Below are 19,185 nucleotides of genomic sequence, written 5' to 3' on the forward strand. Positions count from 1 at the left end.
AGTCTTCATGTCCTACATATGCAGAAGTAGGATCATCCACTGCATCCTGAGATACAATAACATATTTTTCTTTCTGACTTCGAGTTCTAGCCATGACTCTCAGTGTCCCACTGGGCGTGCCAAAAATTATTACTGCGTTTTGCGTTTATAACAATAAGTGTGTGAATGCGGGCGTGCCAGGAAGCGGATTCCAATTTGTGAACTTAACTTCTTAAAACGAGCGATTGGGGTTTGGTTAACCTTATAACAAATACTCCAATCAAGTAATGTTAAAACAGAGAAATGCAATTGTAAATGTGTTTACTAATTGAATACAGTGAAATTACAAGTGTTTGAGTAAAAAATGCAGAAGTTCAATCGTAAAGTTCTTTACTGATTGAAGAAAATTGATTTGCTAAGTGCTGAGTGTTTTTGCTTTTGAGCTGGTTTTTGTTGGATTTGATCGAGGCTTTTTCTCTTCCTGCTCTTGTCTTATTTATAGACTTTGTCACTTGAAAACTGCTGCTTCATCTTTCAACTGCACACGCTCTTTCCCACCTTCAAGAACTGCCAATCGTGTCTTGTTGCTTCTGCTCGTGCTTTTTGACTTCTAATTTTATGAAAATAACCTCCTTGGACTTATGGGCCATTTAAAACATAATTTAATGCCCATTTAAAATATGGGCTTAACCTTATGAAAATGGACTTAAGCCTTCTGAAACTTCTAGGAATAACTTGTCAACTTCTGGAATCAACCTCTGAAATCAATCATCTAAAATCAACCTCTGAAATAGGTTGAGTCAACCTTTGGAATTAACTTCTAGAGTCAACCTCTGAAATTAAACTTCTGGAATAGTCAACCTCTGGAAATCAACTTCTAGAAATTAACTCCTGGAGCCGACCTCTGGAAATTAACCTCTAGAAATTAACTCCTGAAGCTGACCTCTAAAAATTAACCTCTAGAAATTAACCTCTGGAAATCAACTTCTGGAATTATCTTTGGTCAAATCTTGGTCAAAACTTCTGAAATAAACCTCTGAAATTATCTTTCGTCAAATCTTGGTCAAAACCTCTGAAATAAACCTCTGAAATTATCTTTGGTCAAATCTTAGCCAATTATTCACGGTAGTTTTTTCCTATCTTTTAAAAAAATATGGGCTTTTATGGCCCTTTGGCCATATTTTTAATTTTGATGCAAACAGAAGGTTTTCGGGGCTATTTTAAAATAATTATTAGCCTTAAATAATTTAAAAAAGTTTAAATAATTTTTCTAAATATAAAATTAATCATTAATTTTTTTATTTAAATAATTGAAACATGTTCGTCTTTCTCGTGACAAACACGACATGTTTTCGTTTCGAGGAAGACGAACGAGTTTTAATTTTCTATATTATTTAATGATATATTAAATTGAATCATGTTTAATAGTAAAATTATTATTAATTTTTAAAATTTAGGAGAGATGGTGTTTTTATTTTAATTATAAAATTGAGAACTATTTAGAATATTTATTAAAATTTGAAGTATTTAAAAAAAGTCAATTTGATACTTGAGGATGTAACTGAAAAAAAAATATGGATTTTAATGACTGAATGAGCAATTAAGACCGAAGGTGAAAGGTCATAATTTAGGTAAAATTGATAATTTTACAAAGTGAAGGTGTAAAAAAATTGAAAATAAAAGATGAGGAGATTTTCAGAGGATTGTCCTTATTTCGAAGAGTTATGAATGGATTAAATTATGAAAATAAACTAGATTTAAAATTTAATAAACTAGATTTTCAGAGAAATACCGTTTGCTACAATATTTTCTTATGCTGAAACGCGTTTTTGAAATTTATTAAATTTCCCGGCAAAACCCAATGACATGTACGCGCGTACGTATTCCTCATCTAATTTCTTCTTAGTCTCACGTAAATAATAATTTCAGGATAGATCCATCTTCACTTCACAGATATTTTTTCCTTATATATATACACACCCACGCACAATATAAATAATACCAATGTCCAAATATATAAACTATCTAGAGAGAGAGAGAGAGTTAGAGAGAGAAAGTAGAAAGAATGGAGGGTTTGCCCCCTGGTTTTCGGTTCTACCCAACTGAAGAAGAGTTGGTCTCGTTCTACCTTCATAACAAGCTAGAGGGCCGGCGAGAGGAGCTGAACCGGGTCATTGATCGGATTATTCCTGTTCTTGATATTTATGACTATAATCCTTGGGATCTTCCACGTAAATAAATCAATTCTTCTACATTTTTTCTTTCATTTTGTTAGTATAAATATGTCTAGACGGCTAGACTATCGCCACGATGTGCACCAAACCGAACGGAAAATAGTTGGTTTGATTTTTTTATTTTAAATCTTTAAAATATTTTGATTCCGTCGTGTTTTATATTTTACAAAACCGAAGAAAACCAAACTATCTATGCAGAATATATTTTTTAAGAAAATAATATTACTATATTATTATGTGTTCAAGCGATTAAAATGTATGCTTTTTTTTTTATTTGACATAGAGTTAATATGTAAATATGTCATACTTTTTGTTATTTTTATTATTATGTATAATTTTTTATTTATTTTTTTGCTTTAAAGAAATAATAATTCCTCTTGTATTTCGATATAATCAGAAACTAAACCGAACCAAATGCAATTTTACTCTTTCAATTTGGTTTGCCTTTTCATTCCTTTTAAATTAACCAATCAATTTTAATAAATTCACTTTCAAATATAATCAAAACCGATTTGCATATGCACACCCCTCATAATGCGTGTGTATGTATATATATATATATATATACATATATGTATACATACATATATGTATACATACATATATATGTATACATACATATATATATATACATACATATATATATATATATTGTTGGAATATGCCTAGAATTTTAATTCCTATTTGAATTAGGACTCTATTGTGGAGTATTTAGGTGAAGGATAACTTTGTTGTCATTGAGTAATTAGGAAGTATAAATCCAATTAGGATTAATATTCCTAATGCCATATAGACTATTTACTCACTATATATACACTACCTTATTCACCTTTTAGAAGACACCAAAAACCGAACACACAATGTAGACATTGATGTGAATAAGGGAAAAGGGGGTGTGTGTGATGTGAGAAATATAAGTTAATTCTTACCCTTTTTGGTACTTCTTGTAGAGAGAGAAACACTTTGTGAGTTTTTCTTCTAAGGGCATATTTACTAGAGATGTTCTCTATTTGGTGATTCTCCACCAATTTTGTACTCCTTTTGATGATTAGTGGATGGCTCGAATCTTTCGCCCGTGGATGTACGCTTTAAAGCAGAATCACGTAAATCTCTTGTGTTATTTATTATTTTGCTATATTGTTATTTGTTGATCAAATCCATTATTAAATACCTACCAATGGTTTCGATTCCGCTGCGCATACCAATCCGGTCACGAACCGGTCACGACAATTGGTACCAAAGATTCAAGAATCGGTATCAATGTTACAACAATTGGTATCAGAGCCAATTTGGTTTTCAGATTTAATTTTGGATTATGGTTATTATGGCAAAGTATTATTTGAACGATTTCGCAAGGCGCAATTACTTGACACAAAGAATATTTTTTGGAGATAGAGAAGCCACCAAATTTTGGAAGTGCCGAAAGTCGTTTAATTGAAGACAGACTTGGGTATTAAAATTCTTAAGGAGATTTTTGTGATGGAGATCAATATGCTACTTTAAACTACAAAGAAAAAAAAGGTATGACTTTTCTAAACACACAACTATTTGAGGATTTTATAGAGTCTTTGTAAGATGAATGATTGGGGTAATCTCTTTATACTCTCGTAAAATTCTATTGGTAATATAAAAATTGCTTTTAAGAGTTTGTTGAATGAAGAGTTCGTTTGGGCATAATCAGATTTTTGATAAAATCATGATATTGCAAAAGAGATTTTGTTTTGATTAAGTAGCAATCTTAGACACAAGATGGATTACAACGTTTGTAATTTGAAACGGCGTCACTATTGAATCGCTCATAAGCCAATTTGTTTGGAGATAGGCAGAATATTTTTTATCCAAAATTTATGCAGATTCAGGTTGTTCATATCACATATGTGCCAATTTCGATTGGTTTTCCGTCTACAACTGAGTTGATAGTGGAGTGTAGTTATGGGTAACGGTCAATACATGCAGAATTTTGGGATATTGGTTCAGTCAAGGGCAAGATGCATAATGAGACAGTTAGAGCAATAATGAATGTTCAACATGATTTCTATATGCACATGTATGATATCTCAATATATAAAACTACGAGTTTTATGGGTTATTTGGCGATGAAGTGAGATTGGATGCTGCACTTGTGATGTATGCTCATTGGGTTGGTCGACTTATGAAGATTAAGGGATATGCTACGACCTCAACATTTGTTTTTTGATTTAATCATTATAGGCTACTAATGACGTTTGTTTCTGGTATCAGTTTTAAGACCAACAAAATTCGAAGCTTCGTGAAATTTTGATTGATACACCCGAAGATAGTAAATCTTCAGTCATTTTGGTTTCAGCAAGTTCAAGACGTTCTTGAAATTTGTATGGTCCTCCTCAAAGAACCTCTTTTGGAATAAGTTCAGTTTGGACTTAAATGGAGAAGGTGGAGCACAACAGTAATCACAGTTTATTGGAGAATTCAAGTCAAGGTGGAGATTGTTGGAATATGCCTAAAATTCTAATTCCTATTTGGATTAGGACTCTATTGTGGAGTATTTAGGTGAAGGATAACTTTGTTGTCATTGAGTAATTAGGAAGTATAAATCCAATTAGGATTAATATTCCTAATGCCATATAGACTATTTACTCACTATATATACACTACCTTATTCACCTTTTAGAAGACACCAAAAACCGAACACACAATGTAGACATTGATGTGAATAAGGGAAAAGGGGGTGTGTGTGATGTGAGAAATATAAGTTAATTCTTACCCTTTTTGGTACTTCTTGTAGAGAGAGAAACACTTTGTGAGTTTTTCTTCTAAGGGCATATTTACTAGAGATGTTCTCTATTTGGTGATTCTCCACCAATTTTGTACTCCTTTTGATGATTAGTGGATGGCTCGAATCTTTCGCCCGTGGATGTACGCTTTAAAGCAGAACCACGTAAATCTCTTGTGTTATTTATTATTTTGCTATATTGTTATTTGTTGATCAAATCCATTATTAAATACCTACCAATGGTTTCGATTCCGCTGCGCATACCAATCCGGTCACGAACCGGTCACAACAATTGGTACCAAAGATTCAAGAATCGGTATCAATGTTACAACATATATATATATATATATATATATATATATATACACACGTACAATTCCCATTTTATTATTTTCTTTAAAACACATTCATGTTTTGCCGTAAACTAATTGAGAATTTGTTTATTTTCATAAAGAGTTTGGCGGAGATGTATCGAGCAGAGACGTAGAGGAGTGGTTTTTCTTCATTCCGAGGCAAGAAAGTGAAGCTCGTGGAGGAAGGCCGAGGAGGATTACAAGTAGCGGATATTGGAAAGCCACCGGCTCTCCCGGCCATGTTTACGCCAACAATCGCATCATCGGCATGAAAAGGACTATGGTTTTCTATAGAGGACGAGCTCCTACTGGCCGCAAAACGGATTGGAAAATGAATGAATATAAAGCCAATCGTGGAGATTCATCTTCTTCCTCCATTTCTGCAACACCAATGGTATATTTCATGTCATTTTATTTAGGCCGAATCACTCAAAAATAAATATATTTCATTTATGTCAACTACTCAATATTTTTAATCTTTAAATTTCGGTTTTTTATTTATGACCAAATTTTTTAATTTCATTAATTTTAATCAGCTACAATTGAAATATAATTATCAAAATTAATTAAAAATAATGTTTTTAAAACATTGAATCATAAATGAAATAAGTCCAAATAATAATGTATTTTTAGTTATTAAAACAGCAAAAAAAGAAATATAAGGAATTTGTAGGTATATTAATAGGCAAAATAGATAAACTTATTACTAAAATATATCCTAAATAACAGTTTAGTCTAATAATTGTATCATTTACATCAAATAATATTTTAACAACAAATAAAATAGTTGAATAATTTAATCGATAAAAATAAAATAATTTTAAGTCCTTTAAATTACATTTTTAAAAGAAAATCATGTCGTTACCAAGTTCTTTTGTGAACTTTTATGTTATTACAAGAGAAATTATAAATATTTTTCAAATTTGGACATTTATCCCCCAAAAAACCCTTAAATATCGAATTACATCTTATTTTTATCATTAAACCATTCATCTTTTTTATTTGCTATTTAGATATAATTGACTCAATAAAATGTTAGAAAAAATTGTCTTGTTTTTTGTTAATGCTATATTTATCAATTTTGCCATAATTATAAAAAAACTAATTCATTTTGCCATAATTATAAAAATACTAATCAATTTGTTTTGACATATACATTGCACACAAGTATATGTGAGATTCATAGATGCAATTTTAACTATTTCATCAAATATATTTCTAATATTTAGTTTAGACTTTTTAGTCCGTTAAATTTGTGAATTGAGACATATATATATCTAACCTTAATTTAAACCTATTTTTAGACATATAATTTTCTAAATTCAAATAAGCATTCTTAAACTGAAATTAAAGGTTGATTGTGTAAAATAATCATTTATGAAATTAAAAATTTAGAAAAAAAATCTCAAAAATATGTATAATTTAGAATTTGGATATATTTGAATCAATTTTACAAATTGATTTTTTTGTATATTTTGATTAGATGACTAAAATTATATATATAAAAATTTATGTTGTCTATAATACATGTGTAAACACATTTTTGTAGGCAATGCATGAGTTCACATTGTGCCGAGTATATAAGAAATCCAAAAACATACGAGCATTTGATAGAAGGCCATTAGCATCGGAGATTGGTGACATCAGATCAGCTCAACCCCAACCCGAAGTTTCCATAAACGCCGATGATCATCAAAATCTCCCAACGACGACAGAGACTGCAAATTCTCACGAGAGTTCATCATCGGAAGATCGTCATGTTACTCAAATCGGAGAAAGCAGTAACATGCTAATGTCTACTGATAGTGAACCTTTGTGGGATTGGGATCAACTGGAATGGTATTAGCTAGATATAAGAAAAATAAATATAAGTAATTTATTGATACCAATTTTTTGTAGATTAATTGGTACAAAAATCGTTTTTGAAGATGTTCGACTCCGACTCGACTGTTATGATCAATTAATTCAAAATTATTAATTTAATGCATTGATAATAAATTAAAATTAATTCATTAAAGATAGTAATTATTTTTAAAAATTAAAAGGAGTAATCTAATAACGTTAAATTATCATAAATTAACCGTATTATAATATTTGTGGTTTTGTAATTTTTTTATGGTTCATATTACTTGTTATTCTAAAATATCAAGAAAATTATTACTATTTTTTTAATTTTATGCATAGCAATAAATGATTAATTGAGACTAAAAAGATACTAATTAAACATAAAATAGTAGTAATTAAGTAATACGGATAATTTAATAAAATTATGTAGCTAAAATATATTTATTGTATTTTTAGTTTATATGAAATAATTTAAAACGGTAGATATTATAAACCCAAAAAAATACAATTAAATATATTTTTAATTTTTATGAGAGTGTTACTTTTATTGTTTTAACGGGACAGAAGTAATAAGTGTTGAATTCAAACCAGATTTTCTTTTGATTGGCATGCACTTAATTGTCGCTTAAAAGTTAAAAATAAAATACCATCACTTTCTACCACATAAAAGTGTGACTTCGGCCGGCTAAGAGAGAGAAGTAACACTTCGGAGTTGTTTGATTCGGTCCTCGAATCTGTAATTCCACACCAATCATTTTAAATTTTTAATCCGTTAAGGCAAGAGGTATCAACAAAATAGATACTAAAATTTTATTTTTTTAGCGATTTAAGTTTAACGTTTAATATATTATAAAATAAATTTTAATCTTTATAATTTTTGCATTTTGTAACCTCATCCCGAATTCTGACAATTTTGTCATCTTTTTTAAGATATAAAGTGCAAAAATGCAAAATTTTGAGATTTTATTTGCAAGATTTTAAAACGTAAGGATTTAATATGCCAATAACTATCATATATGCAAATAATGGGTACAAACGAACTTTTTTTAGGTGAAGGTATAAACGAAAAAATATTATAAGATGAGATTTTTTTAAGTAATTAGGTCTTAAAATAAAGGTTTACCTTCACGAGATAAAAACTTGGAATTCCATCCTTTTGATTGGGGTATAATAGATTTCTGCCACTATAAGGAGAATGGAGGTGAACAAGTCACCTTGTATTACCTTCCCCTTTCTATCAATCATATAAAAAAAATTCAATATTATCTTCCCTTTCCATTCTATTAAATCTAATCCATGTAAAGCGTATGTGTAATTTGTGAAATGAAATAACTATTATTTATTTTTTTAAAGAAAATATCTATTCCATAAAACTATGAAATTACAATTTTATTTCTTCCATATTCCATGAACTAAATGTAGTATAAAAGATCCATAATTATTGTATTTTCCATTCAGTTTGAATTAATTTTAATTTTTTTAAACTAATCCAAATTTTGTAATAAAATTTTAAAATATTTCAAACTGAACCAAAACCACTCAGAATTGGTCATATTTTATATTCAATTTGCATCAAAATTTATTTAATTTTTTTACCACAAATGGATCAAACCAAAAAGCTAAATCTGTTTAAAACTTGAAACTGAACCAAACTAAATGCATCAACTGAATTAATCATTTTCATTGATTTTGCACACACCTAATCCAATAGGGAGAACAAATGAATGAAACAAATTAAATAGCACACTAACCCTTTCATACAAGAAAGACTTGACATACTTAAAATATAAAACAAAATGCTAAAAATATGTGTATAAGCACTTCTTCATATTATGAGTAATTTATTTGGCATCGATGAACGGATAGGATTATCCGGCCAAAATTAGCTTCAGTTATAAATTGAACAGAAGCAAAAGCCATAGTAACAGTTAATAGTAAGTCATGGCAAATAGGCTTGACTGCTCAAATAACTGGTAAGTTACAAGTATAATTGTTGCTCATATTCACAAGAAGAACAAAAGTACAAAAAGGAAGAGCTTTAGAAGCTATTTCCAAAAGAAGACCAGCAATATTAAGTCACCACCATAGTGGTGCTTCCTTTAAAGATGTACACCAGTAATTTACAAAGTAGGAACTCCTGTTTTTTTCTTCCCACAATATATGCATATCGCTAATTGATCACAAATATCCGCTAAACAAACGAAAGCCTAATGTTAGAGTTTGTATTAATTACCAATCATCCTCGAGGCTTGCACGATGAAAGCACAAGACGGTGCAGACAAAAATGAAGAATGATGTGAACTCGATCAACATAGCCCCGGTTTCAATCATATGAGCATGCCTGAGGATAATTGGAATGGCTAAGCTCCCAACAGCTGATGCCCCTGTAAGGAATTTAGCAGCATCTATCCAACTGCATATCCAAAGAAATTTCAAATGATTATTTAGCATTTTGATGACTGCAGAAATCAAATTCATTATGACAGTTCAGTAGAAACAAATGTTTTTGATACAACACTTAATAAATAATTGCCATTTCTAGTAGGGTAATATTGATTCAAGTTCTAACTCGCCAAGAATAGAAAAAGAAAATTAACAATATAAGAAAGAAAGATTGATAGGCACATATATAGGGGTGAGCAAAGGGCTGCTGGTTAGATTAAAAACCAACTGATTTAACCGAATTACTTTATTTCTTTAACGAACTGACCGACTTATTAATTTTAACCGAACCAATTTAATCAAAAAAACCACAATCTTAAAATTACAAAACTGAACCAACCAATTTTGTTGGTTAATTTGGTTTAACCGATAAAAATATAAAAAATAACAATTAAAAATAAATAAAAAATATGAGATTTTTTGGTTAATTAGATTAAATAATTTTTTTAAAAATCTTATCCATAATCGGACTAACTACATTAATAAAAACATTTAACCAAATCTAACCGAAATAGATTGGTTAACCTGGTTAATTTGAATTAACCGATCGAATAATCACAACTACACATATATGCAAGCAAATGTAGTAAATACGTTAATACTTTTAACATACCAGCAGGATAAGAAATATTTACGCATAACAAAGTTGATAACCTTTTAAAAAATTACATTGAAGTTTAACATCTATTTCAGTAGATAAGATTCACAGATGGAAGATAGATTAGTAAATGTTGATGAAGACCGATTTGAGTTGAATATGCAACTTTTCTATGGGTATTTTCAAAGGACCCTCAAATGATTTTCTTCATGAATCCAGAGTGTCAACAAAGCATGTGAATTATTATATCTAAATGGCCCGGATTCAGTTCTTCGCATCCAAATTCAAGTTGGAATACAGTATTGGTCAACTTAACCAGTCAACCTTAATAGTATCGCACTAATTTATCCTAGAAATCAAATGCTGAGTGAGATGTAATTCAGCTTCAAAAAAAGAAACATGCAAGTTATCTGCTAACAAGTAACTTGCCATAAAAGATATATGAATCAGCCCAACACCAACTCCGGTGCAAGTTATCACACAAAAATATTATAGATGACGCAATTTATGAAATTAGCACAATGCAAAAGCCCTAGAGTTAGTACTCGGTACTCACCCCCCACCATCCCGGCTGATCAAAAACTGAGTTGACCCACCTCCAAAGAATAAACAAGGCATAGGTACCACCACATACATGAGAGCTGTTGGACAACGAATTCACTCCATCAACCAGAAATGTGAATAAACTGAACCATAAAAGTCATATACCAACAGGTCATACCTGATAGCATTGGCCACCAATTGCTGTAAATTACACAAGCCTGCCAATCCAACCAGATACTTTTAGAGAGCAGTTAAAGAGAAATTTGCATACAGACGAAATAAGTCTTATTGATAAATGAACAAACTTCATGTTACCCATTTACAAATGAGTTCAATAAAGTTAACAAATTTAATAGTAAATGACACTCCAATCATGTTAGATATGATACTCCATGGTCCAAGCATAAGAAATAGAACAGAATATTGAAGAGAAGAAGTAGTCATCATGAAAGAAAGAAATTACCATCCATCAATTTGAGACTCCTTCCCTCCTATCGTCTAAATTCAATCAAAATAACTCCTACAAAATCACCAGCAACTAACCACTTCACCTCAAAAGATAGACTACCAGTCTACTTCTACTAACTCACTCTCCTCTTATCCACAATACAGTCAAGGAAATAGGAGTTAGAAAGTCATTAACAAACTCAGTAATCATTAATCTGTCAGCCATCATTGTATTCCTGTAGTAAAAAGTAAAAAGCATCTATCTTTACTTTAAGTATAACATTACCCAAAAGCATAGGATGAATTAAAACTACCACCTTATAAATGTATCCTTCAAAGACATCAGGATGATAAATGTAGAATTATAACTCAAGATACTTCCAAAAAGAACATTTAGCGAATCATCCTTAAGAGCTTCCCAATGCCCCTTAAAGAAAATTTTTTACCCATACCCAAAACTGACCTCAAACTCCTCCTCTTGCAATTAGGTATTTTATCCCAGTGGACACAACCCATGAGGCGTGGGAACCTCCCTTATGACCAAAGATAGAAAAACTCTTCTTTTTTAAAATGCCTCTCTCGCTATCTATAGTTCTTTTCAGAAAATTAGGCTACGAATATGAACCATCTAAAAATCACTTCAATATTATTGATGAAGTTGTCAACTGCGCCATGAAGAAAAACTAGAACTGGAGATAGTCTCCGCATCAGTTTCTAACTCTCTCACCTCCTACGTTATCCAACCCTAGGAGAACAAACCTGTTATAATCTCCTTCTCAATCTACTTAAACATAAGCTCATTCTCTGTTTCAAACAAATTTTCCTCCTTTAATTGACTAACTTACGATTCCTATGAAGCCGTCAAGCTTCAATTTATACAGACAAACTTGCATCATATATGTTTGACTAGCCACTACCTAAAGAGGATGGACATTCATTGAAAGAAAAAATAATAGAGTTTTTTTACTATTTGCTACAGTGATTTGATTGCTAATCTCTCAAGTGTTAAAATTTGGTCAAACACATCAAGGAGAAGTCCTATATATAAGCTTTATCAAATCTTAATTCGTTATTTGTGCAGAAAACACAAGCACAATCTAAGATAAATAAAATCATCAAGAAAAATGAAACAAAGTAAACTGATTAGAGTTTCAGGTACTTTGTAGGACAAGCATGCGATCTTTCCCAAATCTTGTAGAAAAAGGACAGTAAAACAAAAACTTCAGTCACAATGAGTCAGAGCAACAAAATTACATCAAAACATATCTAATTCTAATAAACATGAAAAGAAAATCACAAATTAATAACAAGTAGATGCATCATAGTAATAGAAGCCTTGTGTCGACAAACTCGTTGAAAAACACTTTATAATGTATAACCAAGAATAAAGTAAGAACATCAAAACCAAATCAGACTTATTAGAGCATACCATTATCTGTAGTAGAATGCTAGACGAAAACATAAAAGCAAGCCCAGCAAGCCTGCATTTGAATTAAGATGTGTATCATAAAATCTTCTCATACCAAAGAACAAACTGAAATTTACAAATCAAATCGCCCGACTTACACTGTAGAGAAAAATCAATGTCCATTTATTAACCCCCGGAAGGAGCAATGCACATAACCAAAAAAAGAGTAGTTAGTTAGCAGCAGAAGCTATCACATCAACAATTGACCAAATCTAAGAAAATACATTATAATCTAAATTGCAGAAAGTGACCTTCACAAATACTACAACCTAGTGAAGATTAGAATAGCTACCAATCGTCACCATTTGATAAACCTTAGGTTCAAATAATTTTGACTTTCGAGCGTCTACCTTAAAAAAAAACCAATTAATTTGACATTCAATAGTAAAAATATTAGAACCCGTGTAATAATTCAAACTAAACTAATTTTATCGACGAATAATCGGTTCAACTTCTGAAATGGCGTTCAGTGTGAATCAAAATGCAAAATCAAATTCAAATAGATTCCAATTCAGTTATATAGTGGGTTTCGATTCTTTCTAACTTACAGGCTATAATGCAATGAAAAGTAATCTTTTTGATTTCAATTCTTGCCCAAATCCTTCTTTTAAGTGAATTAATCTCAAATTTTACAGTAACATGATCAAAAACTAAAAACCTAAAATTCAATTCTATAATTTGAAGAACAATTTGATACACAACCAATTACGATAGCATTAGAAGCAGATAAAATTGAAGATTTCGAACAAGAAAAAAAAGTTACCTTCAATTGTCATGGCCATTTTAGTAATTTAACTTGCTTTCTATCTCCTCGCAATCAAATAAAAACTGACTCAATTTCCGTGTTCACGTAGCTTGACGAATAAGTGTGTTTTTCCAGCTACTGAAGGGATGCTTCCTTTTTTTTTTTTTTTTTAAACAACAAACGTTCATTTTGCCCCCTCAATTTTGCACAAAATATCAATTAACAATACATTTATGATATTAGATGAAAACACTCACACTTAACTAATTCAGCTTGTTTTACCTCCTTACTTGAGGTGGCAAATAATTATTGGAGTAATTAAAGTTGAGATGGTATCAAATTATTAGATCATTTGGAGTCTGAAGAGTCAAATGAGTTAAAACGCCTTAAAAGGGCAAATTGAACCTTTATTATTTGTTTAAAATTAATTATATTACAAATTAGTGCCTATATTTAGTTATACTTACCACTAACATCATTTGGTTGTTAATTGAGTTTTTTAGACAAATACCCCCAAAACACCTAAATAATCTCAAGAGCACCTATTGACTAAAATTAATTGAATTTTACGGTTTGACTAATTTAACTTTGCAAAAATAAACTTACAATCAATCGAGATCATAGCTAATCAAAATTTGTTGTGCTCTCACTCTGAATCAAACAGTGGAGTTTGTTTAGACGACGGCGGCGGCGATACTGCAAGTGTCGGATTAGTGTTTTCTTTTAAAATCAGCCGCAAACGGCGGAGGAAGAAGAAGAACACAGTGAGCAGTATAGTGGACGGTCAAGATGAGGATGATGATGGTGAGCTTGAACGGTGTATGTCTGCTTACTTGGAGTCGGTTGGCGCTTACGACAGAGCTGCTGCTGGTTCAGTTGGAGAGGACGGTACATCTGATGATATTCTTAAATTTTTACATGATTGATGTCGCCGGTGATATTCAAATCAACGAATGGACGTATTTCATTCTATCCACTTTTTTGCAAAGACGGCGACTCGGTCTCGAGAATGATGATAAAGACAGCGACTTGGTGTTGCTGGTGCTGCTAATTTTATTGAAGCTGAATGTCTATTGAACCATTTCATAAATTAATTCCCTGGAAATTAAGTTTTTGAAAGTGGATCTATTACTGCTAAAACCTTGTTTGAATGTGCTACAAGATGGCGTTCTTACTTCTTTATCTTTTTTACAAATTTCTTTATCTTAATTTGGCTTTCTTAATGTTTGATCTTCAGATTGAACTGAGTGTAAGATTTTTGATGGTTTGTTAATTAATTAGCTTCACACCATGATTTGTATGTGACAACAATAATAGATTTATGTATGTACATGATATGTGAACATAATTAATGTAACATTTTTGGGTGATTATTGTAACATTTTCTCACTTTCAGTTACTAAAATATAAGTCTATCATCGGTTTGCTAACTGTCTACTATCGATTTACATAAAAAGACCAATTTACTATTGCTTATTTTTAAATTATAAAATTTTAAAGTAAAATATTACTTAATAGGCTATCAATTTACTTAAAAATACCAATTTACTATTGTTTATTTTTAAATTATAAATTATTAAAGTAAATTATTACTTAATTTACTATCGGGCTACTACCAGTATTATAAACATTTACCAAATTAGTTTCTTTCTTTACTTTTAAATTACTAAAAAATATATATTTACTATCGGTTAACTTAAAATATAAATTTACTAAAAATTTACTATCGGTTTGCTATAAGATAAGTTAATTTATTTTTTTAGAAAACTAACTAAAAATTATTATTTTTTATTTTTAAATTATAAACTATTAAAATAAATTGTTACTTAGTTTACTATAAGTTCACTAAGAGTTTACTAACAGTCAGCTATCGAAGTCTAGTTTATAAAAAAATAAAATTATTTCAAAATATATGTTTAAAAAACTAAATTTTTTTTCTCTATAAACAAATACAATACATATATTTTTACTTAAAAATGCCATTACAACTAGTTGTTGCCTCCACAATCCTCCTCCTCCAGGCTTTCCTTCCTCCGCTACAAAAAACACCACTCAACAACTTGCTTTATAAATTTTAATTAATTTCATAATCTAGTTAGTTCACTAACAGTTTACTAAATATTTGTTAACTATAAGTTCAGTAATGGTTTACTAACAATCTATTATCGATTTACTTAAATCAAATTACTATCTTTTATTTTACTAAAATTAAAATGAATTATTACTTAATTTACTAAATTTATAGGTGTTACATTAGTAAACAGTTGGATAACCAACAATAAAACCATTACAAATACACAAATGAAAAAAAGTACATAAAAAATTAAAAGCATCATCAAAAAATAATTATAAATTTACCAACGATTAACTCAACGTTTACTAACAGTATTATAAAAATTAAATTTATTAGAATACTATTAGTAAACTATTGATAAACCAACAACAAAATTATTACAATCATACTAGACAATTAAAGTATTAAAACTTTTTCTTCATTTTTCTTTTCTCGCTTCCACATTCGTCTTCTTAACTTCAACCTCTTCGTCACTCTCAATATTTTCAGCCATCTTCATGTTTCCATATTGATACAAAAGAAATGCAATACGCTCCCGCTGTTGATCAGCAAAAATATATAAAATTAGTATCCTTTAGTGAACTGTTAGAAACTATTTAATAAAATGTAATAGATATTATAAAAATAAAGAGATGTTTCTCCATGACTGCAATTGAAATGATTCAAAAAATTAAGTTGCACCTGTAAGTAAGATTTGAAGAAAAACGAGCACAAAGTAGAATTAAAATGACAGACATATGAGAAAAAAATATAGAATCTAATAAACATAAAAACACCATTAAAAAACCTATAGCAAGCCGTTAAATCTGGTAAACAGAAAAAACACCATTAGAAAACCTATATCAAACCGTTAAATCTGGTAAACATAAAAAACACCATTAGAAAACGTATAGCAAACCATTAATTTGATATAAAAAATATAAAATACAAACAAAATAATAGACAATCATCTTCATGTTTGCTAATAGATTTATCAATTGTACAAAAAATAGTCAAAATATACCAAATAAATTGTATAGATAAAAAACTAAAAACACCACCAACTTCTTAAACAAATAAAAATAAGTTGGTATTGGTTTACCTTATTAACTATAGTTACTATCGATTTACTTAAAAACAAATTTATTAAGGTTTACTAAAAAAATTAAGTTGGTTTACTAACAGTTTACTAACTATCAATTTGCCAAAAAAATCAGTTTACTTTAATTTAAATTTTTCCTTGTCCAAAAACTGTAAAATTAAACTAAATTAGAAAAAAATACATACTACACCAAAAGTTGATTCATTTTCAGAATTTATCACACACAAATTGGTTATAGAACGGATATTATAGGTAAATATAATTCAAAAAATAAAAGATAAATGGTTTACTCACGGTTCGCTAATGGTATTTTAAAAACAAAATTGTAAAAAATATAAAAAGGCCAATAGATTTTTTTACACAAAATACTACAACTTATAACCATATATTCAAAATTAAAATTATTACACATTTACGAACGGTTAACCCAACGTCTACTAACAGTGTAATAAAAACAAGGTTATTGGTGTACCATTAGTACACCATTGGTTAACTAGCAACAAAAATAAAATTTTGCAACAGTACCCAACACCCATTTATTTTCAATTATTAAAAAAATTACTAACCGTTTACTAAAAGATAAGTTAATTTACTAACTGTTTACTAACAATTTACTATCGTTTTACTAAGAAGACAACCGTTTTAGAATTATAGAAACAAGCATAAATCGTAGCAGTTTTTCTTTGCCGACGAACTGAAGTGTTTCACGAATTGAATTGGAGAGTTGAAAGGCCCAGGAGGGAAGATCTCCTAATCTCATAGCCTGATTGATTGTGAAAAAAAAAACAACGTACTCAGTTTCTATATCAACCAAATAGAAACTAGAAGCTAAATAAATAATAAATCATCATAAAAGGTGGAAAATAATAAGACAATATTAATCAAATCCCCTTATTGAAAGAGGAAAAGAGAGAGTGAGCTCAAGCTTCTGCACATGGGGAAAAAGAATTGAACCTAATAAACAACATTCCCCATTCATTATGATATACACAAGGCTCTAAAATACACTCACCTACTCCACCTTTACGCTCCGTATTCATTTTCCCACCTAATCAATGTTGCAGAATATTAGTTAGCCCAATTAAACTGAATCTCAAGAATTTACACTACTTCTCTACTTCTACACCCTCATCCTTTATTTCATCTTTTTCTGTCTCGGGGGTTCCTTCAGCTTCTACAGTCGTCTTGCAGAAGGGTTTTCATTAGCGGAATCTGACACTGCAGGAGGGTTGGCAAGAACATCTTAAATTTATCAAAATCAAAAATAATATACGAAAATCAATAAATTAACACAAAATAAACGTTCAATTCTTCCCACTTTAGATCAATAAAATCAGCTAAACTAAAAGATACCCCATTCACCAAATAAAAAATTGAAGAACAAATTAAGTCTACTGACATGACTTTCTAAATTTGCTTTTGATGAAGTAAAATCTTAATAAACACACACAAAGAAAACAAAAACCCCAAAATAATGTCACATTAGAGAATTACCTAATTGTAGAGCTATACTTTTTAAGTTGAGAAATACAATTTGTTAAAATCATTCTACAAATCTCAACCAAAAGCAAATAGTTACATTGCGGATGTGAAGAGACTGAGATTAAAGAATCAGTTACTCTCAAAATTGCTGAACGAAGACGGCGCTGCTGTTCTATTTCTTGTCCACCGCGCTCGTTGCGGATGTGAAGAGACAGAGATACAAATTCTTCTTAAGATTTTTGAATAGGTTGCGGCATGAGGAGTGAATAGATTACAAACTCTAACCAGAGAAATTATTTAAAAAAAGACATACAATTACAACAAAAGTAGAGATTATAATTAAATTGAAATGAAATGAAGGTGGTTTAGCTTTGAGTCGTATTTTTGCAATCAAACTTGCGGCACAGTGCTTGTGAGAATATTTAGCACTTATAAGGTGCTGGGTCTAATTTCCACTTGTTAATTAGATGGATAATTTGTACTAATTGTCCCTGGCCTTTTATCTTTTGAAACCGTTTTTAAAATGTAATTGCAAGTATCCCTTAATTTTTATTCAAGATTGTAGCTCCCGCTAGCCGAGCGATGTATCTGTTGATTTTAATAGTACAACACCTTTTTGACTTTTTTCTTTTATGACCTAACTTTTTAAAATCGTCAATTTATCTTATTTTTCAATTTTCTGTTTTAATTATAGTCATTTTGTTCAAATTAAAATGGAAAAAAAAAATTAAGCATATCTTTTAAATTGCTTCATATTGCTCCGTTTAGAATTTCAAATATAAATGACATATTTGATTAATTTTTCCACTTCAATTTAAATAAATGACTACAGTTAAAATTGAAAAATGAACTAAAATTGACTATTTTGAAAATTTGGGCTATAACAAAAATAAGTCAAAAAGGTGGAGTATTTTATTACGACTCGTATTCACAAACAGTTACCAACACTAAAAAACCGAAGTGTTAGCTCCAAAATCCGTAACAAACCTATCACATCTCGACACGTGTCATATTTCACCTACAAACACACATAACATTATTTAACCTAAACATCTATTTATATATGTTGGACTTTTGTCTTTTCATACTCTTTTATTTTGACTTTGGCAATCAACTTTGAGTGTTCTAATCATCTCAGAAGT

The 19,185-nt window shown here is 29.9% G+C and overlaps 2 protein-coding genes across 2 annotated transcripts; one reads left to right on the forward strand and one right to left on the reverse strand.

Annotated features, from left to right (window-relative positions):
* The first annotated feature begins 1,992 nt into the window (after positions 1-1,992).
* LOC126676730 (NAC domain-containing protein 90-like) lies at positions 1,993-7,301 on the forward strand. The gene is made up of 3 exons (XM_050370998.2): positions 1,993-2,210; positions 5,420-5,712; positions 6,868-7,301. The coding sequence occupies exons 1-3, from the start codon at positions 2,045-2,047 to the stop codon at positions 7,162-7,164; spliced, it is 756 nt and encodes a 251-aa protein (XP_050226955.1). The 5' UTR covers positions 1,993-2,044; the 3' UTR covers positions 7,165-7,301.
* Positions 7,302-9,091: 1,790 nt separating this feature from the next.
* LOC126679512 (vacuolar protein sorting-associated protein 55 homolog) lies at positions 9,092-13,372 on the reverse strand. The gene is made up of 5 exons (XM_050374559.2): positions 12,760-13,372; positions 12,623-12,674; positions 10,925-10,964; positions 10,760-10,844; positions 9,092-9,576 (listed from the first exon to the last, which is right to left on the reverse strand). Exons 2-5 carry the CDS (start codon positions 12,653-12,655, stop codon positions 9,393-9,395), a joined length of 342 nt encoding a protein of 113 aa, XP_050230516.1. The 5' UTR covers positions 12,656-12,674; positions 12,760-13,372; the 3' UTR covers positions 9,092-9,392.
* Between the last annotated feature and the right edge of the window lie 5,813 nt (positions 13,373-19,185).

The sequence above is a fragment of the Mercurialis annua genome, linkage group LG4 (genome assembly GCF_937616625.2).
Source record: "Mercurialis annua linkage group LG4, ddMerAnnu1.2, whole genome shotgun sequence".
NCBI lineage: Eukaryota > Viridiplantae > Streptophyta > Magnoliopsida > Malpighiales > Euphorbiaceae > Mercurialis > Mercurialis annua.

Coding starts and splice junctions, on each gene's coding strand:
- LOC126676730 (XM_050370998.2), top strand. CDS start 2,045: ATGGAGGGTTTGCCCCCTGGTTTTCGGTTCTACCCAACTGAAGAAGAG. Junction 2,211..5,419: donor TAATCCTTGGGATCTTCCAC/GTAAATAAATCA, acceptor ATTTTCATAAAG/AGTTTGGCGGAGATGTATCG. Junction 5,713..6,867: donor CCATTTCTGCAACACCAATG/GTATATTTCATG, acceptor ACATTTTTGTAG/GCAATGCATGAGTTCACATT.
- LOC126679512 (XM_050374559.2), bottom strand. CDS start 12,655: ATGTTTTCGTCTAGCATTCTACTACAGATAATG. Junction 10,965..12,622: donor GCATTCTACTACAGATAATG/GTATGCTCTAAT, acceptor TTGGATTGGCAG/GCTTGTGTAATTTACAGCAA. Junction 9,577..10,759: donor ATCAGCCGGGATGGTGGGGG/GTGAGTACCGAG, acceptor TTGGATATGCAG/TTGGATAGATGCTGCTAAAT.